This window comes from Herpailurus yagouaroundi, unplaced genomic scaffold (genome assembly GCF_014898765.1).
Source record: "Herpailurus yagouaroundi ecotype Mexico unplaced genomic scaffold, PumYag 210, whole genome shotgun sequence".
Classification (NCBI taxonomy): Eukaryota; Metazoa; Chordata; class Mammalia; order Carnivora; family Felidae; genus Herpailurus; species Herpailurus yagouaroundi.
This window is the reverse complement of record NW_024412441.1, coordinates 22,239,024-22,265,181: the sequence shown is the minus strand read 5'-3', so window position 1 is coordinate 22,265,181 and position 26,158 is coordinate 22,239,024. Positions and strand designations below refer to the sequence as shown.

The window sequence follows — 26,158 nt, the reverse complement described above, 5'->3', positions numbered from 1 at the left end:
ATGTATGAGATTTCCAGTTGTTCCATATCCTTGTCAACACTTGATATTGTCAATCTTTATAATTCTAGAGACTCTAATGGGTGTGTAGTAGCATTTCATTGTGATTGTAATTTGCATTTTCTTGATTAATTTGCATTTAATTCGCATTTAATTTGCATTTAATTGCATTTAATTTGCATTTCTTGTATGAAAGATGTTGAACAAATTATGTACTTATTGACCACTTATATTTTATGCTTTATGATATATCTTTTCAAATCTTTTACCATTTTTGAGTTATTTATATTCTTATTATTAAGTTATAAAATTATTTATCTTGGATGTAAGTCTTTTCTGAGATATATGCATAGTGAACACTGACTCCTATTCTGTGGCTTACGTTTTTGTTTACCGAACTGTGTATTTTGAGTAGCAAAATTTTTTTTTGATAAAATCCAATTTATTATCTTTTTACTTCTGTTGCTTGTGTTTTTTTCTGCCTTTGTCTACTCCAAGATCATGAAGATTTTTTTTCTTCTGTGACATTTATAATTTCAAATTGTACATTTAGTCTACGATACAGTTTGTGCTAATTTTTGAATTTGGTTTGAGGTACAGGGTAATTCTCATATTTTTCTACCTGGATGCCCATAGTATCGGCACAATGTCTTTCTTTTTCATTGGTTCGTTTGCCAAAAATTAATTGATCATATATGTAAGTCTATTTCTGGACTCTCTATTTTCCCCCATGATGTCATATCTATTGTTTGATCAATATTGTGATTTTATTGCTTTATTATTATTGCGGCATTATAGTAAACTTCAAATAAATCTTTTGTCTTTGTTCTTCTTTTTAAAAATTGCTTTGTGCATTTAATATCATTTGAACTTGCAGTCAGATTTTAAGATCAGCTTGTCAATTTCTACAAAAAAAAATTTGGGATTTTGATTGGATTTTATTGAATTTACAGGTCAGTTAAGAGAAAACTGTCCTCTCTAATAATATTGAAGATTCCATTAACAAATATGATATTATTTAGGTCTTTAAATCGTGTCAGCAATGTTCCATAATATTCAGTGAAAAGTTCTTGTCTTGCACATCTTTGTTGAATTTGCTTCTATGAATTTTCATTTTGACAGTACTTATAAGTGGAATTTTGAAATATCCTTTTGCTGCTAGTATTTAAAGTCATTTGCCACTACTATATTAAAGTGCTGTTGATTTTTGTACATTAGCCCTATGTCCTGTGACCTTGCTAAATTTACCTATTAATTCTAGTAGTTGCTTTCATCTTGAGGATTTTCTACATAAGTCAGCATGTCTGCCACAAATAAAGAAATAACAGTATTCCACAAATACTGCTTCCTTAGTGATCTTGTATTAATGATTTTTTATTTCTTGCTTAATAAATAGAAGTGTTAAGAGTGAATATCCTTAAGTATGAGGTTAACTCTGGTTTTTCATAAATATGCTTTGTCAGATCGAAGAAGTTACTTACTCTTTCTATCTTGCTAGGAGTTTCTTATCATAAATGGGTGCTGAATTTTTGCCCAGTGGTTTTCTTCATCTAATGATACAATCATTAATCCTGTTTACAGCGTGGATTACATTCATAGATTTTTTTTTCCAATGTTAAACTTGCATTTTCTGGTCTGGTACATTTGGTCGTCTGGATTTACTATTCTTGTTATATATTGCTGAATTTGATTTGCTAATTTTTTCCTTAAGTATTTTTGGACTATATTCATGATGGATATTGGTGTGTTGTTTCTTTGCATTATCTTTGCCTCATTTTGGTATTAGGGTGGAATTGACCTTGCAATGTGAGTTAGAAAGTGATCATTCCTTGTGATATCTATTTTAGCTGATATTAACATGGCCACACCAGCATTCTTATGCTTCCTATTTGCCTGGTGCATCTTTTTCATTCATCTACTTTCAACTTATTTGACTCTTTATAATTATGTTGTGTTTCTTATAAATAGAATACATTTGAATCTTGTTTTATAATCAATTCTGGTAATCTCAGTTTTTCACTGGAGCATTGGTCCATTAATATTTAATGTAATTATTGTGACGAGAGGAAAAACTCTCTAAAAGCCTGATATACAAGGGAAACCATTTTAGATTTCTTTCTAATTGGTGTAAGCATGACTGTACAAAAGCTTTGTTCAAACCAAAAGCCTGATTTATGGCTGGCCATACATGCACTATACACTGGCTTTGTGAATGAGCAGCCTAAAGGAAAACCATCTTGTCTTGAGATATCTGTCAATGTTCTTACTCCCTGTATTTCTTTATGATAAAAAGTGTGATTCTCACTTATATGTTAATCTGTAATCTTTTGAGCTTTTACAAGATGTAAAAAAGTACACCCTGTAAAAATGGTTCATTCTCCAGAGTACTTTCTTCCCTGTGAAGAGCGTGTTTCCTGGGCAGCTGTCCTAACTTGGGCTTCAATAAAATTATTTCTTTTAGAGATTCTTTTTTTTTTTTTTTTTAATTTTTTTTTCAACGTTTATTTATTTTTGGGACAGAGAGAGACAGAGCATGAATGGGCGAGGGGCAGAGAGAGAGGGAGACACAGAATCGGAAACAGGCTCCAGGCTCTGAGCCATCAGCCCATAGCCCGACGCGGGGCTCGAACCCACGGACCACGAGATCGTGACCTGGCTGAAGTCGGACGCTTAACCGACTGCGCCACCCAGGCGCCCCTCTTTTAGAGATTCTAAAAGATTCAGTCAATTTGCATCCACCATTGTTATGATTAGATTTAAATCAACCACTTTATTACTTATTCTCTCTTTCCTTTCTCTGTTTTTCCCCTTTCCTGCATTCATTTTATTTGAATATTTTCTAGAATTCTATTTTAATTTTATTCTTGTCCATACTTCTTTGCATTATGTTTACTGCTCTACAATATAAATTTCCCACTCTTTTACATGATGCTTTGCATTAACATTATACCACTTCACATAAAATACAAAAATCTTATAACCATGTAGGTCCATTAAATGTACCAACTTTTAACCATCCTTGAGAACGAAAGTGAGAAAGCTATTTGTTTCCACAAGAAATCTCTGGATTCCTCTGATGCTGATAGTTGAGGCCTTAATGATCAGTTATTGCATATTTTGTGACTATGAACCCTCCTGGACATGAGAGCCATACTCCTGACCATGCTTATGGCTCCTTGTTAGGGTAACTTCTATGACATTGCATCTGAAGAAGAGGTAGCTTCATGTGACTTTCAGCATGAGACTTCCCATTCAAGAACAGGAGTAGACAGACCCCAGAGAAGCCCATTTATAGATGGGGACTGCCAGTGAAACCCTCTCCTAGTTATGAGCTACAGCAACTGCATTTTCTGAGATGTACAGGGAGACTTGACTAGGTGTTGATGAATAGATACCATGAAACTAATTAAGAGATGATAAAGGGCCACAAAGAAGTATGGGTTATGAGGGCCAGAAACTGAATAATGAACACTAAGGATTAGAGTTTGGAGTGAAACTGGAATGATCTATAAAAAGCAGCAGATTCTGAGCAACTGACCGAAGCTGCATTGGTGGTGGGGCTCTGGAATGACAACGTGATAGTTATTAGCACCCCATATTTCTTTTTCTTTTAGGCACCTGATAGGATTGCACTTCCAGCTCCACCATGTGTCTATGCCTGGCCAAGTTTTGAGTTTGAATAAGTTTGGGGAAGAGGTGATTTATATTATTTATGAGATGGGGCACTTGCTTGCCGAGATGAGATTCCATAAATCTTTTTTCCCTCTGGTGCAGTGCCCAGCAATGCTCAATATGGTGCCTGCTCTTTAAGCCCAAGGTCTTGAGCAACCATGATGCACAGAGCCTTCTTCTGGCAAGTAGTGTAAACAAGCAATACGTCTGTTGTTTTAGGCCAACAAAGGTTTAGAAGGATGTTTATTACCACAGCATAACCTGGCCCTTCCTGACTATCAGAAAAGATCTATGAACTCTTGCTTCTGTTAAAATCAAACACAAATGGAAACCAGACTTGAAAATTTCCTAAGCAGACAAAACCAGTCTAGCCATACTAGCAACACTTAATTTAGCTTATTTTGTAAGACATTCTCGGCTAGCCTGACCTGGGTCATTTTTGGCTATGCCTCTGAAAATCATTAGCAAAATTTAAATAATTCCCTAAAATTGATATGAAGTAACCACTAACCAATTTCCTTTCAATTTAAGAAAATTCTAATACTGTAACCAATCACTATAAAGAAAAGTATCTGCCTTTATGCTATATAAGCTGCTTTCTAACAACATACTTACGATCTTCATTCCATGTTTTGATTTGGGTGCTGCTGGTTTGTGAACTGTATTTTTGGGTGTATGCACTATAAACTTTTACTAATTACTAATTCAGTGATTCATTGGTTTTACTTCTGATTTTTCCCTCAGCTTTGGTGCTTCTGAAATCCTTAAAATGAGCTTGGTTCTAGTTATGGCTTTTATGAGACCTGGTTGTAAAGTAACCAAATTTATGTGTTGAAGTCTTAACTTCCAGTACTGGAGAATGTGACTAGATAAGAAGAGATAGGGTCTGTAAAGAGGGAATTAAGTTAAAATGAGGTCTTAAGAGTGGGGTTCTAATCCATTAGGACTGCTGTCCTTATAAGAAAAGGAAGGGACACCAAGAGGGTGCACAGAGGAAAGACCACCGAAGATACAGCAAGATGGCGGCCAGTTGCTAGTCAGGAGGAGAGGTCTCACCACAAACCAACCCTGCTGCACCTGGACCTCAGACTTCTCCAGGACTGTGAGAAAATACATTTCTTTTGTTTAAGTCTCTGAGTTTGTGCTATTTGTTATGGCAGCCCTAATGGACTAATATGGGATCCATGTCTTCCTGATTGCCTCGTGTATCTTTTTAATTCATCCTCATTACCTGAGCTTGCTGTAAGCTCAGTTTCATAAAAACAAAAGCCTAACTAATTACTCATTCTACACACATGTGAGAAGCACAGAAAGTTCAGAACACAACACAGTACAGTAAAAATGATCCTTACTATATGTCAGATACTGGAAAGGTATGGAGAATATCATAAGGAAATGTATCCATCGACCTTAGAGGAAATTAAATAATGAATCCAGCTAACTTTCTATTTTGTTTGAATAATGAATCCAGCTAATTTTCTATTTTGTTTGAAGGGCCATGGGCACATTAAACTCTATCATAGAGCATTTCCTTGACAACCACTTGCTCTGACTGGCAAAGGAAATCAACTAAGAAAACCAGCAATTACCTAGCAGGCACTGCATAATGACAGAAAAGACAGAAAGGAAGCTTTAACGTCACTCCTAAAAAAAAGAAATAGAAGATCTGCAACCATGGACAGGAGATTTAACATGAGATTTACCAACCCTCCTAGGGTAGATATCCCTGAATGTTTGTTACTTAGAACTTCAGAGAACAGAGACCAGGAAGTTGACCTGAATAGACGTCAGAAAATTTAATAGAGAGAAGTACAAGTGGCAGGATTTTACTGATTAAATTAAATTATTATCAAATTAAAAAATGCTTTTCAATGGTTTCTAGGTATCTCAAACTCAGAAGGTCAAAACTAACTTAATAGTAATCACCCAGGCCCCAGCAACACCTGTTCCTCATCCATAATCCCATCGAAGGAAATCCCCAGCCTAGTACCCCTGAGTCAATGTCATCTTGTCTCCCTCACCCTCCCATCAACTTAGAGCAACTTTATGAGATGGGGCACTCATCTCAGGACTATCTTTCACCAACATTGCAGGAAAAGCAATTTAAAGGCGATTTAGCCTCAAGACTTTTTTTTTTTTTTTTTAACTAGAAAAGCAAACATCAGCCTGGCCCAGTAGATTAAATAAGCTGAAGACTAGCTTAGAGAAACCAAACTTTCAGAAACTGAAAAATGGTTGCTCAATAATATTTTTCAATGAATGAATGAATGAATGATGAATAAATGAATGATTCAGATTCAGGTGAACTCTGGGTCAATCAAATAGGACTGAACTTTTACCTTTAACTTAAAGGAGCTGGATTTTTTTGATCTCTCTGTTTACTCTCAGGCTTAGTCTCATACTCACTAATGACCAAAGCTGATCCTGGGTGTTAAGGGGTGAAATCTGAATAACCTTCGCCCAGAACCAGAATCACTGGCCTCGTCTCTCCGACCCATCGCCTGGATATAACGTTACAGAGAAGGCCTGTACAACAGGTTCTGCTGGCTACTGTTCACTTTACATAATCATTGAGGAAGCTATAGGGAAACTATTTGCCATCTCATGGGGATTTTCACATGATACTGAGCATATTTTTTCCATACCACAGCCCAACACACCCAACTCGCCCTTGAGAATGCATGCATGCATGCGGTTGAGGAGGGTGGGATCTCTTGAAAACCACCGAGCTGGGAAACTCTCTTGGCTCTTTGTAATTCTAGGATTTTCTCCCAAGTCAGTGATTTCTATTAATGTATTATGTAATCGCCTAAGAAATCTCTGTGGCTTGAAAGGGCAACAAGAAAACACAGAGGAATAGGCAGATCCGTTCTTGTAGGGTAAGAAGAATAATTTACAGACAAAAAGAAATAAGGCCAATGTTGCCGGCTTGGGGCTCCTCAAAGGCAGGGACAAGACTTGTTTGTTTCCGCATCCCCGCACTTAGCACAGTTGGTGCGTGTGGTGCGTGGTTGTTAAGGTTTTGAAAGAACCGCTTTCACATGCTTTTCTGCGATCATGCTGATTGTTCTCTAAAGACTTAAAGAGTTTGCTTTTCCCCTAAGTGTTTCTTTTGCAAATCCATTTCCACAGCTTCTCAGCCCTACCTCCTGACAAAGGAAAGACAACTTGATCACTGGTGAGGCTTTGTTCTTTTTTTTCCTACCCTTGTGAACTGCAGGGAGTTCTAACCACCCACAAATGGCTCACAGCATAGGCAGGTTGAAAATAAATTTATACAATTCAAACTTCAGTCGTCGTTTCTTCAACCCAAAGAAAATGAACTAAACAGGTGTTTATGAATCGAATTTGAGGAATTCCAATGAGATAATGGTTGAAGTGTCCCTCTCTGACCCTGTCCTGCCTAAGCTACTGAGTTAACACATGGGTCCAGGGAACAGGTTTTTTTTTTTAAGTTTATTTATTTTTGAGAGAGACAGTGACAGCATGAATGAGGCAGGAGAAGAGAGAGAGGGAGAGAGAGAATCCCAGGCAGGCTCTGTACTGCCAGCACTGAGCCTGATGCAGGGCTTGAACTCACGAAACCGTGAGATCATGACCTGATCCGAAACCGAGAGTCAGACACTTAACCAACTGAACCATCCAGGTGCCCTTGGGGGACAGATGTTTCAGGCTGCTTGTTAACAGGAGTCTACAGCTTGGACCCTGGACACGTAGGAGGCAAAGGTATCATCCCTTGGGGGAAACGTAGAAGTCTGATTTGCCTCTTTCAGGTCAGTGAATCTCTGACCTCTCCAACATCCTGTTTGCATTGGAGTGTCCTCTGCCCTTCTTTTTTTCCAGTTCTTTCCATCTCCCCAGCCTGGTCAAGCATTATCCTAAGCTATTTGTGTGGTTGCATCACATATTCACATGCGCACACACGCACACCCTGAAAAGGCCCCCGCTGGGTGAGTCCCGGGCTGGGGGTGCACCAGACGCTTGCTGTCCCCCTATGGTGCGTTAGAAGCAGTTCTGGGGGGAACTTCCTTATAGCTCAGGTGCACTTGCTGAACCACTGTGGGGAGTGGAGTTCACTCCCCAGGCAACTAAAGCCAACCAGCCCAGTTTGTCTGAGGCTTGGGGCTTATCCCCATTTCGATGCCAACAGATGCCAAACAGGTTGTTTTTCTTGTGTGGAACCTCCTCTTGAATACAGGAAGGTCAATAGGAACTTTACTCATCACCTACTATGTGCCAGGCATCTATGTGTATTTTTTCACATCCTCCTCAAAACCACTGTCTGAGGTCAGATTAATCATCCCATTTTATACCTGAGAAAATGGAGACACAAATGAATTGAGTCACTTGCTCAAAAATTGTACAGCTTGTAAGGTTCACCTCCCCCTTACACACAGAGCTCCCTACATTCTTGGCCAGAGGAAACTGTCTACTTGTATCTGAAGCCTCTCACCTCCTATCCTAGGAAGCTGAATGAAATGAAAGGAAATAAAGAGCTCAAAAGAGGACAAGAAAAAGTTGCCTATCGCCGCTCCCCCTGCCCCCAAGAGTCTGTTTAAGTTTGTGCACAGCACTTCTCTGGGAAAAGCTGAGCCTACCAAGTCCAGCCCGATGGACTGCATGATGTGGCATCCCTTAGGATGTGAAGAGAGCTCTGTGGCTCAGAAGCGCTCATGTACGTGGACTTCTATTAATAACGCCCGACTCTGACACCAGCTTTGATGTGTGTGATTTATGCCACAATACCAAGCAATGAACTCCACTAGAGATAGCGTAAGATCCCATAGATTAAGGACTCAGTCCACAGGAATGTCCTCCCCACCCTCGCTTCAGATGCCAACTACACGTCCTGGTTGTCACCTCTGCCTCCCACAAATAGGCGATAGATCGGAGGTCCTGACACCCCCTCCTCAGATTCTATTAATTTGCTAGAGTGGTTCCCAAAACGCAGAGGAACATTTTACCGACTAGATTACCATCTTGTTACAGAAGGATATAACTCAGGAATAGCCAGATGTAAGAGATGCGTAGGTAAGATATGGAGACAGGATATGGAGCTTCCATAAAAATTAAAAATTTATTTTGAGAGAGAGAGAGAGACCAAACCCACGAAGGTGCACACATGTGGGGGAGGGGCAGAGACAGAATCCCAAGCAGGCTCCGTGCTCAGTGCAGAGCCCAACATGGGGCTTGATCTTACAACTGTGAGATCATGACCTGGGTCAAAACCAAGAGTCTGATGCTCAACCAGCTGGGCCACCCAAGTGCCCCAGTCCTTTTGGTTTTTCATGGAGGGTTCGTCACATAGGCATGCATGATTAAATCATTGGCCATTGGTGGTTGAACTCAATTTCCAGCCCTTCTCTGCTCCCTGGAGGTCTAGGAGTGAGGACTGAAAGTTTTAACCCTCTAATCACATGGTTGGCTCCCCAGGAGACCAGCCCCCAACATTAGGTGACTGGGGGGTTCCAAAATTTACCTCTTTAACATAAAAAGGCATACCCTGTTGCAAGTGCCGTCAATGGAAATTCTAAGGGTTTTATGAACTCCGTGCCCTGAGTGGGGATGGAGACCAAATATATATTTATCATAAGTCACAATATCACACACACCAAACATCCTTTACTTATTCCGTGGTAGACACCATTTTCATGGTTAGGTGTGTTAACTCACTTTAATTCCCGCACACAACCTGATCTCCATTTTAAAGAAAGGAAACTGAGGCCCAGAGGATAACTCACCTAAAGTCACACCGATGCAAGCTGTGTGGCCAGCAACTGAACTAAGGCATATGGCCTTGCTGTCCGTGCTCTTGGCCACACTTTACTCCTCTTGAATGTTGTCATTGGAGCTAAGACCCCTTTAAGGGAGGAAAGTCATAAACCAGAGAGAATCATGAAGGAAAATCCAACCCCACACAAATGTTTTCTCTCAGATCCAATGCAGCTTCCTCTGGCAAGCTGCTCCCTATTGTCCTAGTTTGGTTTAAACCTGTCATCTCGTCCTCACAACCAGCAAGGTTAATGGCTGTCCCTCCTCCATCAAGTGACTGCCCTAAGGGTTACCGGCCCACCGTTCATCTTCTCGTGCCCCGTGCCTAGGGAGCCCCAGCATGGAAAGGTGCTCCCTGAAGGTGTGAGAAGGAAGGACACTGGGACTCCTCCTTCCCACTGGTTTCATCCAACCTCTGGCAATTAGGGTCAGGGAGAAATTCTACTGTTGGGTGGTGGCAACGTGTCAGGAGAACACCCCTGTTTGCTCACAGCTTCCTTGACAAGTCGGAATTCAAACTGAGTGTCACTAGGGAGTCAGGGAAGGAGAGCTGTGGTCTCTGGAGATGGCCAGAGCTGCAGGTCCCAGGGTAAGCACAGCCTTTGCACAGTCTCTCCTAGTCCCCATCCTCCATTCATTTATTCGCTCTTTGTGCAGCATTCATTCCTGCGCATGACTTAGCACGCCTGCAAGGCTCAGTGCTACATGCTGGTCCTATGATGACAGCAGAAGCTGCTAGGAAAGAAATCATGGGGATCACCTGGAAACTGTTTGGCAAAGTTAGGCTGGCGATGGTATGACAAGATGAGATGAGATCAGAGGAGGGCAAGGAATTCCAGCATACAGCATCTGGAAATTTGGGATATAAGGCTAGCAACAAGCATTTGTAATAAATACAGGGGCTAACTGAATGAAAGGTAAAAGCTCTCCGTGAAAAACTGTTGCTGGGGATGGCTGGCTTGCAAAAGCAGTGGGAGGGGAACTTTTCACTCTACCTTTTGGATGCTGAGCCACGTAAAATAAGTTGTATTCAGGGGCACCTGGGTGGCTCAGTGGGTTAAGCACCTGACTTTGGCTCAGGTCATGATCTCGCAGTTTGCGGGTTCGAGCCCCACGTCGGGCTCTGTGCTGCCAGCTCGGAGCCTGGAGCCTGCTTCTGATTCTGTGTCTCCCTACCCCTCTGCTCCTCCCCTGTTCATGCTGTCTCCCTCAAAAATAAATAAACATTAAAAAAAAAAAAAACCTACACCATTCTGAAGGTTGTCCTCAAAACAAGTAATTAAAAAAAAAAGGTTGTATTCAATAAATGACTTCCTGACAATCTGTATCTTTGTAATAAAAATGACAATGAAGAACATTAAGCATGTGGAGATCTGATAATTCACCTACAAGTCTCAAAGGAGCAAGAAAAGTCAGTAGGAGATGTGAACCCAGATGTCTGGGTCTGGGGTGTGGCTATCTCTGCTTTTATTTAAATTTTTTGTTTAATGTTTATTTATTTTTGAGACAGAGAGAGACAGAGCACGAACGGGGGAGGGGCAGAGAGCGAGGGAGACACAGAATCGGAAGCAGGCTCCAAGCCATCAGCCCAGAGCCCAATGCGGGGCTCGAACTCACGGACCGCAAGATCGTGACCTGAGCCGAAGTCGGACGCTCAACCGACTGAGCCACCCAGGCGCCCCTGCTTTTAAACACTACATACAGTCCTTTCACACCATGAGTGATGAGGGAGCATGAGGTAAGCTGAGAGCAAAGTACAAGCTCTCCCTCCCCACCCCACCCCCCACCCCCGCCTCCTCAGGTGGGATATGTGTGACATTCCTCAGGCACTCCCGGTTGCCCAAGAACGAAGGAAAAGACAAAAAACAAATGGCTAAGCTGAGAGTCTCCATCAGTTTGTAAATACCTTGGTAATATTCCAAGAAAAATGCATTCTTATCAATAGCCTAAAGTCCAAGAACTCCCTACTGTCTTAATGTTAATGCTTTGCTAGAAGGAAAAACAACCTTAGCTCCATAATAGCTAGACCTCCAGTATCCTGTGAGTCTTCTTTAGCATATGAAAACCTCTTTGGAAACTTCCCCTTTGACTTTACCTCCCCCACCCCTGTAATATATAACCAGTCATTCTTCACAACCCCAGTTCAGCTCTTTCTGCCCACAGGTACTGTCCCCGTACTTTAATAAAATCACCTTTTTGTACCAAAGTTGTCTTCAAGATTTATTTCTAGGCTGTCACCTCCGAACAACCCCACCTCTCCAAAATCTCATCAACGGGGACAACAACCCCCCTCCACACTAGGCTGTTACGAAGCTTTAATAAGGAAAAGTATGTAAAGCACCATCAATGTGAATGGCCCAAGGTCTGGGCTCAGACATTTTCATTTGCCCCCCTTTACCACTCTCCCATTCACTGTGGTCCTAGAGGACAGATTCTAGCACAGCAAGATGCCAAATGAAGATACCACTGGGAAAGGAAAGGCAGAGGGAAAGAAAGCTGGAGGGAGAGAGGGAGAGGTGAGGGACAGCATGGAGTAGCAAGCAGTCAGGAGCAGATGTGCTCTGGGGCCATCTGCCTGGGTTCAGGTCTCAGGCCTGGCTTGTACTAGCCTTTTGGACCTCTCAGATGAGTTGGAGGAGGGAGCCGATGGGGAAAGATGGTACACAAAAGAAACCTTGGCAATATCGCCTTGTTGTTTATTCAGCAAATCGACCCAGGAGAACCAGGGAGGAACAATCTGCTTGCAGTAAGAACCATCTGCCTACAATAAATGAAGCAGTGCCATGTTTAAAACCAGGTACCTACGAACAGGGAGCCAACTACCATGCCGTGTCCATGAGCTTATATGATACAACAATAACAGCCAGGACTCACGGGGCACTCACTATACAAAAAGCTTAATATGAATTTTCCAGTGACTCTATGAGCTAAGTAATATTATCATCCCAATTTTACAGAAATGAGGCCCAGAGATAATCAGAATCTTTCCTGGAGTCACACCTTGGATTCGGCCAAATAAGGCAATTCTGTTTAGGAGGAAGAATGCTGGCTTCACTGCCAACTGGACCTGAGCCCAGAGTACTCATCGGTAACACATGGATTCTCTCCTATCCCTTCTGGCTCCATAAGTTGGAAAACTCAGAAGGATGGGGTGCCTGGCTGGTTCAGTCCAGTCAGTAGAGCAGGCAGCTCTTGACCTTGGTGTCATGAGTTCGAGCCCCATGTTGGGTGTAGAGATTACTTAAAAACAAAATCAGAAAGAAAGAGAAAGAAAAGAAAGAAAGAAAGAAAGAAAGAAAGAAAGAAAGAAGAAGAAGAAGAAGAAGAAGGAAGGAAGGAAGGAAGGAAGGAAACAAGAAAACTCAAGAGGCAAGAATAAAAGGAAAAATGTTGGAATGAGACAGTCCTGTGTGTCCATGTCCAGACTGTCCTTGGCCTGGCAGCATGCCCTTGTTCAATTTATTTTAACTTCCTTTGCTTTGTTTTCTTCATCCGTGAAATGTGTTTGTTAATTCATGCCTCATAGTAAAAAGCAACACTTTAATAAAATAGTAAGTGTCAAAGTGACCCCATGCAGGGCCTGGATATAATAGCGGCACCTCTCTTCCTGCTATGGGTTTGGCCCTGAGATTCAACTGGGGATACTAGTTATCATTTTAGAGCTATTTGGGTTTTGGCTCTGCTCCCTTTGCCTATCACGAAGGGTGTGCTCTGGTGAAATATTCAACAAGAGGGAGAAACACATGGGGCAAGAGACCTGGAGAATCAGATTCATTGGTATTTTGACAGTTCTGGAACAGCTTCTCTTTAGTAAGAAAGCAATTCTTTAGTGAATAAAGATCTGGAGAGTTGTCATATGTAACCCACAAATCACAGATCGTTTTCCAGATGACTCAGACTTTCTGCTGAAAGAGCATGCTTGTGACTGCTGCCCGCAGGAAGGCCCCTTCCTCAATGAAAGGGTGAGTTCAAGGCCCTTAGCTCAAAATACAACTGGACTGCATTAAATACCAGTTGCTTTCAAACTGCTTTCTAAATCTGGCCCTGGAGCTTCTCTGGTTTCACGTAGGGGCACAGAAGTGCCCGAGCACACACTTAATACTCACTGTGCTTTGGGTGACCACAGAGTGACCCAGGAGTGACGTGTGGGCAACCCCCCTGGAGCCAACACAACAGCAGCTTTGCCCATTGGAGGTCACAACAGTGCCCTCAGCAGATACTCTGGTCGGTTGAAAATTATAATTTTATTTTGAAATGATCATTTAAAAAAAAATGTCCAAGTGGAAACAATTTAACTTTGGGAAAATCAAACAACTGTCGCTGGCCAAGAAACCCCAACCAGAAACCGAGCTGTGATTGGCTTTAGATATAAATTCTAGAGAAATTTCAGGGTGAAGTCAGATTCTCAAGTTCAGAGGCAGCACCAAAGAAGCAACAGAGTCCAATGTTAGAAATAGGGTTTCCTGTGAGAATTACAAGAGGTGGGATTTAGAAAGTCATTTGTAGAGGAAAGTTTGAAGAATTACCCCAGAATGGACAGTCAAGAGGTGGCTTTGATGTTATCACAGATAAGCGCTCTCAGTGGCTCAGCCAGTGATGGGGGTTACAGTAAGCAAGTAATACCAAATAACTTAGATTTAAATGAAATCAGATTATCTTTAGGAGATGAAGTGTGAAATTAACACATCATGGTTCAGAGGGGCCACCTAGGAGTGGAATAGGGCCACTAACTCCATTATAACAAAACCAGAGGTATGAAAATATCTAAAGACCAAATGGTGGCGAAAGGTGATCTCAGAGCTTCATCCAGCCCAGTTGGAGGAGAGAACCACCCTTGTTCTAAACGTATTATTGTTTTAGGTCAAGATACATCAGCTGCTCTCAACCTAAAGGTGAGAAACCATTAGTTCTCAAACGTTGGTAATCACCTGAGGTGTCTGTTAAAGTACAGATTCCCAAGCTCCATTCCCAGAGAGTCTGAGATGGGGTTTGGACATCCAAATACTCATCAGTCCCACCTAAGTGATTCTGAAGCACATGGCAGGAGGTCATTCCCGTGGCAGTTCCATCGGCAGTCCCAGTCTCTCCTCCCAGACAACTTGGCTTCCTGTGGAACTTGTCCAGAAGGAAAGAATGTGTAGCCCTGATGAGTCTAGCATCTTGCTGAACAGTTAGAGATTCTCATTATGAATAAGTTAATTGATGTCTGACTTCGTGTATGGTTTTTTTCTCCTTCACTTGGTGAACCCATCCTAGATATCTTGGGTTACATTTTAAGAGCCTTTTGCTCCCTGCACTATCTATTTTTTGCATAAAGTCCTCACAATAAAATATTGTGTGCCTGATGAATTAAATAACTAATGGTGAAAGGGGAAAAAAAAATGTTTGCATGATCTCTGGTTGGGCATAATCTCTGAAAGCAAGATATGAAACCCAGAGTCAATAAAAGAGTACATTAGGTTTGAGCTCATAAAAATTTAAAAGTTTTATAGGACAAAAGATACCATAATCTAAGAAAAAAATCTTTTAAGTTTGTTTATTTTAAGAGAGAGAGAGAGAGAGAGAATGAGTAGAGGAGGGGCAGAGACAGAGGGGACAGAGGTTCTGAAGCTGGCCCCATGCTGACAGCAGATAGTCCGATGTGGGGCTTGAACCCACAAACCATGAGATCATGATCTGAGCTAAAGTCAAATGTTTAACCCACTGAGCCACCCAGGTGCCCCTTAAAACATTTAAGTGACACAATAAGAGAAAATATTTGATTTGTATGTAATACTCAAAAGTTTAAAATTTAGATAATTCAATGAGTTTCTACAAATCACTTGAAAATTAAAAAACAGCAAAGAAAAATGGACAAGATAATATACTTGCATACAATAACTGGGACATATAAAAAATTCATTGTTTTTTTTAAATTTTTTTTTTACCGTTTATTTATTTTTGAGACAGGGAGAGACAGACCATGAACGGGGGAGGGTCAGAGAGAGAGGGAGATGCAGAATCTGAAACAGGCTCCAGTCTCTGAGCTGTCAGCACAGAGCCCGACGCAGGGCTCGAACTCATGGACCGCGAGATCATGACCTGAGCTGAAGTCGGATGCTTAACCTACTGAGCCACCCAGGTGCCCCCCAAAATTCATTGTTTATAAGAAATTTCAGTTTAACTGAGCGTCCTTCATGTTTTTAAAGTCTGGCCACCCTAAGAGATTATGAACTTCCAATTTACAGAATGAGAAACACTAATGATCCAAGATCGTTGCAAAGATGCTTCATATCATCATACAAATTAAAACAAACAAGATTAACACTTTTGTGCTCATTCAATTGGAAAACATTAAGAAGAAATGACTCTTGTAGACATCGATAAAAGAAAACGTGCATTTAATGTACTACGGAAATGTAAGACCATATAGAGTTTCTGGAAAATTCTGGCAGCTATGGTATAACAACTAAAATTAAGGTCCAATATTGCGTACTACCTTGACATGTGGTAAAACGGGGAGGGTCCTGAGTGGCATAACTCCAAGTTCTGCTCCTCAGCCTGACCGCTCACTGGCCAAATAGCCCTTCCTATCAATGGGATCAGGCCCTATACTTGCTCATTCCTGAGTATCAGGCGTCAGTCTCCTGACAGCCTGTGGAATGATTTGAAACAAGCCAATCACATCATCCTGGGGGAACCAGGAGGTACCTCTCTTCTTGTTACCACAAAGCCTTACTCCCATATCCCTGATTGTTCTCTCTGTTCCCAAGTGCGGCACCCACGTGGCCTTGCATGGTGTGCAATGTCCTCCTCCCCTGGGCTATGAATGTATGTATCTAACTGTTGTCATCTGTTTATTGTTGGGTGTCACTCCTTATCCCTGGGGGAAGAATTCTTCCCTCACCAACTGGATGAGCAGCATCTTTTAAATTTTTTAAGGTACCCACTTTTTAACCCAGAAATTTCATTTCCAAGAATGTACCCTATAAAAATACTCATGCATAAACAATAATATTCATCGCAATGTTGTAGTTTTCAAAAGTGAAAACTTGGTCACAACCTGAATTTCTATCATCAGGAAACGGTTAAATAACTTATCATCAATATAGTCTGGGAAATACTCCATAACAAATGATATAGAATGAATTGTTATATTTAAGCAATGCATATAATATAACCTCACCCAGTTTATGCAAAATAATATATATCTAGACACACACACATGCACGCATGCGCTCACATATGCATATAATAAAGACAGGGAGGGTGCCTGGGTGACTTAGTTGGTTAAGCATCTGTCTCTGGATTTTGGCTGAGGTCACGATCTCACCATTCCTGAGATCAAACACAGCAGAGGGTTCTGCTCGGACAGCATGGAGACTGCTTGGGATTCTCTCTCTCCTTCTCTCCCTGCCCCTCCCCCCACCTTGCATTGCGTGTGCTTTCTCTCTCAAGATAAATAAATAAACATTAAAAAAAAGAAAAGACAGGGAAGGAAAATGCCAAACTGATCAAAGGGCTTGCTTAGAGAGTGAGGAGAGGGGAAAGTGGAAGCTTTTGTGTTTTTATGCTGTGTAATTTTGTACTGTTTGGAACTTCTACGATAAAAATGCATTCCTGTATCACTTACGTGGTGTGATGTAAATTTAAAGATAAGAAAAGTAGGGGAGCCTCGGTGGCTCAGTCAGTTGAGCTTCCGACTCTTGATATCTGCTCAGGACATGATCTCAGGGTCTGGCATCAAGCCCCCTATTAGTGCAAAGCCTGCTTAATATTCTCTCCCTCTGCTTCTCTCCACCACTCATACAGTCTCTCTAAAATAAGTTTTGGGGTGCCTGGGTGGCTCAGTCGGTTGGCCGTCCAGCTTCGGCTCAGGTCATGATCTCGTGGTTCGTGAGTTCAAGCCCCGCGTCAGGCTATGTGCTGACAGCTCAGAGCCTGGAGCCTGTTTCAGATTCTGTGTCTCCCTCTCTCTCTGACCCTCCCCCGTTCATGCTCTGACTCTCTCTGTCTCAAAAATAAATAAATGTTAAAAAAAATTAAAAAAATAAGTTTTTAAAAAAGATAAGAAAAGCAAAGCAAACTATATATAAAAGTTTCACAGTCTAGGGGAACCTGGGTGACTCAGTAGGTTAAGCATCCAACTTCGGCTCAGGTCATGATCTCACAGTTTGTGAGTTCGAGCCCCGCGTTGGGTTCTGTGCTGACAGCTCAGTGCCTGGAGCCTCCTTCAGATTCTGTCTCCCCTTCTCTCTGTCCCTCCCCTGCTCATGCTCTGTCTCTCAAAAATAAATAAACGATTTAAAAAAAAGTTTCACAGTCTAACACCTGGTAAAGGTTTGAGGTAATGTAATGAAACTAAGCAATGGGCTGACTTGCCTGAATATTCCAGCACCAAAGACGTCTTCTGGGCCTCAATGCCCTGTGTTGACAGCCTGTGAAGTTTTTCTCAGCTTCTCCCCTGAAGGAGTCCTTACGCAAAAATGCCTCATTCACATATTCTGTAGGAGTCATGCAACCAAGGCTGCTAACACAATTTTGCAAATCCTTTTCAACTCCCTTCCTACCTCATCTTTTATTTAAATTCATTATTGCATGCAACATGTTAAACACAAAACAAGCAAAAAGCATATGAAGGGAATGAGGGTGAGGTCCAGTGAATGAGAGAAAAGAAAAATGGTAAATTGCGGATTATCCTAGTGAAAAGACCAGAAGAGCCTTTGACAACAGTTTCTTCTGAGAACCTGATTTTAACTAAAAAATGATCTGTCCTCTCCTTTTCCTCTGTTTAAAGAAGCTATTTGGTTACTGAATGACGAGCAGCATTAGTGAGCAATTATTTATTTGTAGCAGATCCTAAGGGAAGTCACCAGAACTTGGCTACACTCTATTGACCAAAGCCTATTCCTGTCCTGCCCTGACGCAGTCATGCTCAGCCTTCTCCATTTGCCCAGAGGATGGACTGCTGTCTCCAGCTTCACCTGACTCCTCATCTCCCCGGGGACATGCTTTGACATCTCACCACACTAATGCCGTCATTGAGAAGGGCCTCCCCGAAGATCATCATGTAGAGCGGCTCGTTCACACGCGCCTCCTCGAACACAGCCAGCACGGCCACAGGGTCCACAGCCGAGATCAGGCTACCAAACAGCAGGTTCTGAAGCAGGTTGACATCACTGAGGCCAAAGGCTTTGATCTGGCAGATGAGGTAGAGGGAGAGGCCAATGCCAAAAGCATTGATCAGGGCCCCCAGGCCTGCCCACCACAAAATGGAGCCAATGTTCTCAAAGAAGGGCCGGGTGGGCATGAAGTAACCACCCTCCAGGACAATGGGTGGAAGGAGATACAGGAAGTAGATGCTTGAATCCATGACAGGAGGAGATTTATGGTCAGTGCCAAAGATGATGGCACCCACCAGAGCCCCAACGATGATGAGGAGGCAGCTTTCTGGCATAAGGCCTGGCAGTCTGTGGTAAAGATGGAAGCCTAGGGAAAAGCAGAGAACCACATTTAGATGTTTGCAAATAAGATGGCTCTGGCCGCTAAGCTACCAGGAGACTGGTATACAAGAGGCCATCTAAAACCAAGCAGAGGGGACCTTGGGTAGGCTGGTGTGCATCCCTGAGCCTCAGGTCCCCATGCATAGCAGGGACTGGAAGTGTTGTGGGGGCTTTAAACGAGATCCAGTACTTAACATGCCACGCCCAGAGCAGGTCCCAGAGTGGTCCTCAGCCAGTCGTCCCCTCTCCTGCCCCTCCCTGCTTCCCCACCTTACAGGATCCGGGAGGGCAGTGGGGGAAGAGGAGAGAAGAGAGTGGAGTTCCTTTGCATTCCTGCAAAACCCACCTTCAGGGCTCAGGCAGTCAATCACAGTCACCTAAACATCAGCTTCTTCCGAGCCTCCCTTCCCCAAACCAATAAACAAAAATTCAGTCCTTTATTTTATTTTCCTTATTTAACCTATGACCCTGCCAGCCGGTCAGCCACTTAAGTAGGAAATCGAGTCACAATCCCTGAAGCCCTGTCAACTTTGCCCCTCCTACAACCAGCTCCCTATTTCATCAGCTATGTCTCTCAGCCATGCCCCTAAAGACCAGCTCTTCCTCCCCATTTGTACAACCACCACCTTTTTTTGAAGGCTCCTCATTTCCCATCCTGACTACTGCATTAGCTTCTTCTCCTATCTCACCCTCAATTCCCCAGTCCACTCTATTTCCTGTTGCCAGATGACTTTTCCAAACCACATGTATCTGATCATCTCAGTCCCCACCTAAGTCTCTGAAGGTACATAAAGCAACTCACAGATTTTTAAACTGAGGGCATTTGGGAAGCATCCTTGGGCCAAGACCAACCCACTGGGAAGCACTGTGTATAAAGTGGAGAACCAAACATGTTTATTACAATTCCAGCTGTTGGTGGAATTTCAGAAATAAGACATTAACAAATAAGAAGACAAAAGCAAGGCAATGCGTAAGTATACAGCGAAGTGTACATTGACTATTTCCACAAATATAAGAAGAGATCAGAGCACAGCAGTTCACTCTGGGGTTCTCTCCAAGTCAATATCCCTCCCACCCAACGTTATCCTTATGTATCCATCCTACATCACAGCCAACTACACATCTTTTCCCTGCGGTACACCTGTCTAGTTTTTGTTTACCATTAATGCTGCCTGGGTTGTGTTTTCTTCAACCTGTTTAGGTCCATCTCAGTCTTCAAACCTTTCCCAACCACTTCCCAAGGAAACCATACGTCTTCCTCTGAATTACTGTATTATTTTATCAGTATCTAACAACAATGTTCTCTATCATTTTTTGTGCATGACTTATCTCCCCTGCTCACCTCCAGACTCTTCCAACTCAGACAGAATGACATACATTTCTATATCTCCCCAACGTGCTTAGCAAGGTGTCTTGCCCACAGCAGCTGGTCTATTTGCTGAAAGAATCTACAAGTGTGTAAATGAACGATTGATCAGGTTAAATGTTCACCAAAGAAGCTTTTATATGGGAAGCAGAAGTTGAACAGGCTGTTGGGGTATGACAAGGAGTTACATAGTTGGACAAAAGAATGGTAGAGATTTTAGGTGGGGAGAATTCCAGTGGAAAAGGAACAGAGGTGGGAATGGCCCAGTCAGATATGTCTAACATTTATCGAGGAGGTCACCTGGCTGGAGGAAATTATGAATTGGATGAATATTGGAAGAAGAGTTGGAAGATGATTTGAGCCATATAATAGGGGGTCTTGAGTTCAAGGCTAAAGAGTGAATATTTCTCCCATAGGCCACAGAGAGCCATTGACTGTCTCCTTAGGAATTTTAAGTCCAGCCATCCAAAGAGCATGTGGGTTTCTTTGATCACAGCTTTGAATTTCATTTATTATCAGCAGGCAGGTTATTATGATAGAATGTAATTAGTATCAAGGGACAATCCAAAACCACAAGCCTATCCACTGGCTTCAAGCCAGTGGCTTGAAGTAGGCTTTAAGGCCTCCTTCAAGAGTTTGAGAGTCCTGCTCTCTCCATTTGCTAATGATAACTTTCTCTTCCTCCTTCCCACCCTCCTCCTCCCTCTATTCTTCTTCTCCTTCTCTTTCTCCTCTTCCTCCTTCTTCTCTTCTTCCTCCCCCCTCCCCCTCCTTCCTCCTTCTTCTTGTCCTCCTTCTCCTCCTTCTCCTCTTACCCCTCTTCGTCTCCCTTCTTCTCCTTCCTCTTCTTCATCTCCTTCAGTTAGTGCTTATTTTAACTACACTGAACTTTTTAATATGTAAAAGAGGTGGAAGAGTCTATAGTGTGCTTTTCTCAGTCCCCGTGTCTTCCCAGTTTGGTCTTGCTTCCAGGAATTGAGTTTCCTGAAATGGATCCCACATGCAACTGCCTTAAGCTACACCTACGCAGTGGTAGCAGGAAGAGGTGCCATGCACTGTAAAGTAAGGCATTGTAAAGAGAACCATCGTGTGCATTTCACACTGTACAACTCTCCTCCCTTTCATGATGGACAATAGAGTCAGTCACTTTGAGAGAGTTTACAGTTCCAGGGCCCTAAATTTAAATGGCCACAAATAACAAAGTCCTGCCTGAAAGTCAAAGATGGCGCTACAATTCCATTCTGCCCAATGACTCAAGGAACACCCTTCTGTAGTGTTCCAAGAGGTGGATCTAAAATAAAAGACAAACAAAAAGTCTGAGGTGATTCTGTATTATCTTTGTTCTATAATTTTGTTCTTCTATAACACACATAGTTGGATGTTTTAAAACAGACTGGGGGAGAGCCGTGATATTCTTCTGTCAGAGTGCCTATCAGGCAGTGCTAAATTCATCTGTTTTCCCCATTCAACTAGTCCCTTGAGGCCAGGGACCATGGTCATTTCCACATATGGTATGGGCATTTAATAAATGTGTCTTGATAGAATGACTGAATGAAAGAATAAATGATAAATATAATGATTATCAATTATATTTTGATTCTAGTTTTATAATATAGAATCTAAGAAAATCTATATATATTTCTTGCATGTTATAGTTCTATGTCATATTTTTTTGCCCCAGACACATGAGCCACCATATATAAAACTACGAGTCCAGTACTTGACATGTAAGAAATAAAAATCAATAAATGTGACCTTCTTTTCTTATACAGTATAGAAGTAGTCTGAATCCTTAAAGACTAACAAGTTTGACATTGAACTTGAATAAGCATGATCCAACTGATAACCTACTGAAGTTATTTTTTTTTCCTAAAGTATGTTGCATTCCATCGACATGAAAATCAAGATCATTTAAGCCAGTAGTCCTGTGAACAATACTGTCTTCCCATCCTCTGAACTTCTAGGCATAGTGAGTGTGGACACATGAGATACTCTAAAAAACAATCTATGTTTTATGACAACATAAAACCAAGGTCAAATATATCCTTTCTGCATTGCCCTGTTTAGAGAATGTAAACCTCTTTGCCACTAGAAAATCCTTATTTGCACCCAAAGAGGTCTTAGAAATAATCTCACAGCTGGGCACACAGAGACCTAGAAAGTCAAGGTGACTAGCTCGTCAGTGTCAGCTGTCATTCCTTGATTCCCAGACCGACTTCACCCATTACTGTGAAGAGGAAAGGAGTTGGGGGGAGGCAGTGGGGCAGAATCTACAGCATTGTTCACAAAGGAAAACTCAAGATCCACATAAGGTCACTTTGAATGATCTCAGCGCCCATGTGGTTGCATGAAAGGTAGTAGAACCCTTGCTCTGAACTGAGAATGTTACCCTGTTAGAAAGCCGGTTTTACTTGAGCACTTTTTAGAAATAACATGAGACCCTTTGTGTAAGTTAATGATTTGACAAATCACACAAGAGTTCTTCACACTAGAAATTTCCATTCATTCTTCAGACTTTACTAGCTCATAATGATAAGCAGTTGTGAAGGAGCATCGAGTGAATACACCAGTAACCCCGTCATCCCCAGGGAGGAAGTTAGATGAATAGATGGAACCCACAGTCCTGATCCCAAGGAGTTAACTGCCAGATCCGGTGGTTGAACCCATATTTCATACCCATGCTAGAAGAAAAGGGTAAATAAACATAAAAATGTTTCATGGATTCTATCCCAGTAGGACAATGTATCTACCCAAATAACAAAGTTCATAACTGAGGCAAAGGAGATGTTATGCTTAATAAGTGAGATAACTGCATCAGTTTTCCACTTTGGAATAAGCTGGTATTAAGGAGACAAGGGGGTGGAGTTAAGGATTAAATGGTCACAGAGTGTAAAAGATCACTTTGGTTTTTGACACAGATAACCCTGGTTAGAAATTAATCCATGAATTCGAATTCCTTTATTTCACAAAGGAAACCAGAGGTGCCCCACCGGCTCCATTTGGCTCAGGCATAAACTTATATCTTACTGACATGTCATCTTCTATGCCCCCATATCCCACCACGGAGTGTGGTTGTCTTGCTCCTTGCTTTCTGTCAATCTGCAAGGAGCGCATGTCACGCTTTTAAAGAATAAACAATGGGAGTCATTTATGAAGCCCACAGTTACATGGCCAAGAATGAAGGAAGAGTATTTCACAGAAGAATCATTATGTGCTCCTAAAATTTCTAAGGAGCATCATTCCGAGACCTACAGGCCTTGCTCTATTTTTTAATGCACAGAACTCGAGATTTTCATGTGCCAAATAGTCACATGGTTGTCATCCTGAAACAAGAAGAAATCAAAACAACCCGGAACCCAGAAGTATGCTCAAATTTCAAAGCACAGTCCCGGAGGATTAAATGGCTTTACACAAAGCAGTTATGGCTTCCCCTTGACTCAAAGGAACAGATTTTTTTTGATGCAATAGCAGTAACAGTTAAAATCCACGTAGTTCACCAGGGGCAAGACATTTTCACATACATTATCTCATGGGGAGAACAACTCTCGCAGCCAGGTGTGCGGGGACTTACCTATTTTTGCAAGGGATGCTAGAAGTATCCAGAGGGTGACCTCATAAGGAATTTGCACATAGTCATAATCCAGTGCAAAAACAGATATCTTCTCATCTGGCTCTGAGCCTGCAGCAGCAAACCGAACGTTGGGTTCACGCTGGGCAGTGGAATTTGTGGATTCGTTCAAGTCAGAAGATGCTTCGGGACACTTGAGGGCCACCAGCAGTAGCAACCAGCTCCAGGGACTGAAAGGCACAAACACTTGAAAACCCATGCTGTGGGCTTCCCAGACCCTGTACGTCATGGTGTGCCACACATCAGTGAGGAGGGTTTCTGGAGAGCAGGGGCATCCACCTGGGTCAAGGGTAATATACGTACAGTCCGTGAGTCATTCCAAGAAGAGTCCGAGCATGTCATTGAGTTCTGAGTCCCTTAAAGGATTCGTGTTCAGATAACTCAGCTTCTGGCTCAAGTGCGTCAGTCATTCGGTAGACTCCTTAAAGCCCAGGTCGCCTATGTGACCTTCGTCCGATCATGATCTGAAGAGCAGCTTAGGAAGGGGAAAAACATGTCTTCATTCAAAGCTGTTTCTTCACGTCACTGCACACTGGCTTCATCTTGTGAGTGAAAATTAAAAAAAGACACCAGGGTGTCCATTCCAGATATCACTGGAGTCCTTTGGCTAAGAAAGGAGTCCTTCCCTCTCCACCAGATCCCAGTAAGGAGCTACCTGTCTGTCCTGCACCTGATCCCGCTCTCCTCCCCGAGCTCTCTCACTTGTTTTGAATGGACAGGCTGCAGGTAGCTCCTGCACTACACTTAATTATTTGCTCTGATATGACTTTTGTAATGAAATGCTTTCCTTGAGTGTTTTCCGGGGGTTACACTACTGACACCTAGTGGTCAGCGTCAATATGACACCTCGGCGTGTTTAATGATGAATGTTTAATAAAGGTGGTGGTGAAGTTGTCATCCACACCAGGGCATTTCTGAGAATAAAGAAGAGCTATTAATAATTATGCCAGACCATAGACGTCAGCCTGGATTGTCCTGGAGTCGTATGGTCTCTATAAATTAGGAATGAGGGGGCGCCTGGGTGGCGCAGTCGGTTAAGCGTCCGACTTCAGCCAGGTCACGATCTCGCAGTCCCTGAGTTCGAGCCCCGCGTCAGGCTCTGGGCTGATGGCTCAGAGCCTGGAGCCTGTTTCCGATTCTGTGTCTCCCTCTCTCTCTGCCCCTCTCCCGTTCATGCTCTGTCTCTCTCTGTCCCAAAAATAAATTAAAAAAACGTTGAAAAAAAATTTAAAAAATAAATAAATAAATAAATAAATAAATTAGGAATGAGGAAAAGGAGAAGGCAGCATACACATTACTGAACGCATGAGCAGTAATCCAAAGAAAGACAGAAGTTCCAGCTTTCCATGAATTGTATGCAGAAAAAAAAAAATGAACAGAAGAACAAGTTTCATGAAATACATCTAAAACCTAGTTTTAAAAAACTCCATGGCACATCCAAATTTTTCATTTTAAAGGATTTTTTTTTTTAATGGCCCCCTGGTTCAAAAAAAAGCGATACAACAGACTGTTTGACATTAACCTAATTAGTTACCTCTCAAAGCATCCTTATCTGAAAATGAGGAGGATAAAAATATCTAACTCATTGATTGCCTAGAAGCATTAAATAAGAGAGAACAAGCAAAGTATATGGCATATTAGTGGCACTTAATAAATGTTGGTTTTTATTATTTTTAATCACATTTCTTATTCTATATGGAAGTAAGAACTCTGTTGCAATGAGGAATAGCATTCAACAGAAAATGAGAATTATTGTTCATAAACAGTCTCAACGCGTCTTCCGTATCAGACTGCAGGATGAGTTATATATATTTTTGGTTCATGTTAGTGAGTGTCGATGACTCCCATCCCCCGCCCCATACTCAGCAAAGATCACTAGAAAACGGAGATAGGACATGTTGAGGAAGGCTGGCATCTAGATGCAACATCTTAAGAACGCACATGTGTATTTTTTTTTCTCTTTCCTTTGCAGTTTGGCTCTAAAAGAGATCAGATTTAGTCACTAAACTGAGACCACAAGCAGGTCACCATATCGGGTCAATATTTTTTTTCAGAAAAGATGATATGCATAGCCTTGTAATGAAAAACTTCCTTGGAATAGACACCTTATCTTCTTATTCACACTTTTACTTTTGTTTTCTAAAAAAGAAATGGGAGAGGGTTTCCCATGGTGCTCCCTGCCAAGACTGAAACTAAGACTCGGAACACCTCTGTTCCTAGGCATTAATTACCTGCTTCGCT

At 42.0% G+C, this 26,158-nt stretch overlaps 1 protein-coding gene across 1 annotated transcript in view; it reads right to left on the bottom strand.

Moving 5' to 3' along the window:
* The window catches only part of SLC9A4 (solute carrier family 9 member A4), a 71,622-nt gene extending 47,017 nt beyond the window's left edge, over positions 1 to 24,605 (bottom strand). Inside the window, exons 1-2 of the mRNA XM_040454113.1 lie at positions 23,861 to 24,605; positions 18,446 to 18,909 (exon numbers count right to left, since the gene is read on the bottom strand). Of these exons, the coding sequence (XP_040310047.1) occupies positions 18,446 to 18,909; positions 23,861 to 24,146 (750 nt within the window). The 5' untranslated portion in view covers positions 24,147 to 24,605. The remainder of the gene's footprint in view (positions 1 to 18,445; positions 18,910 to 23,860) is intronic.
* Between the last annotated feature and the right edge of the window lie 1,553 nt (positions 24,606 to 26,158).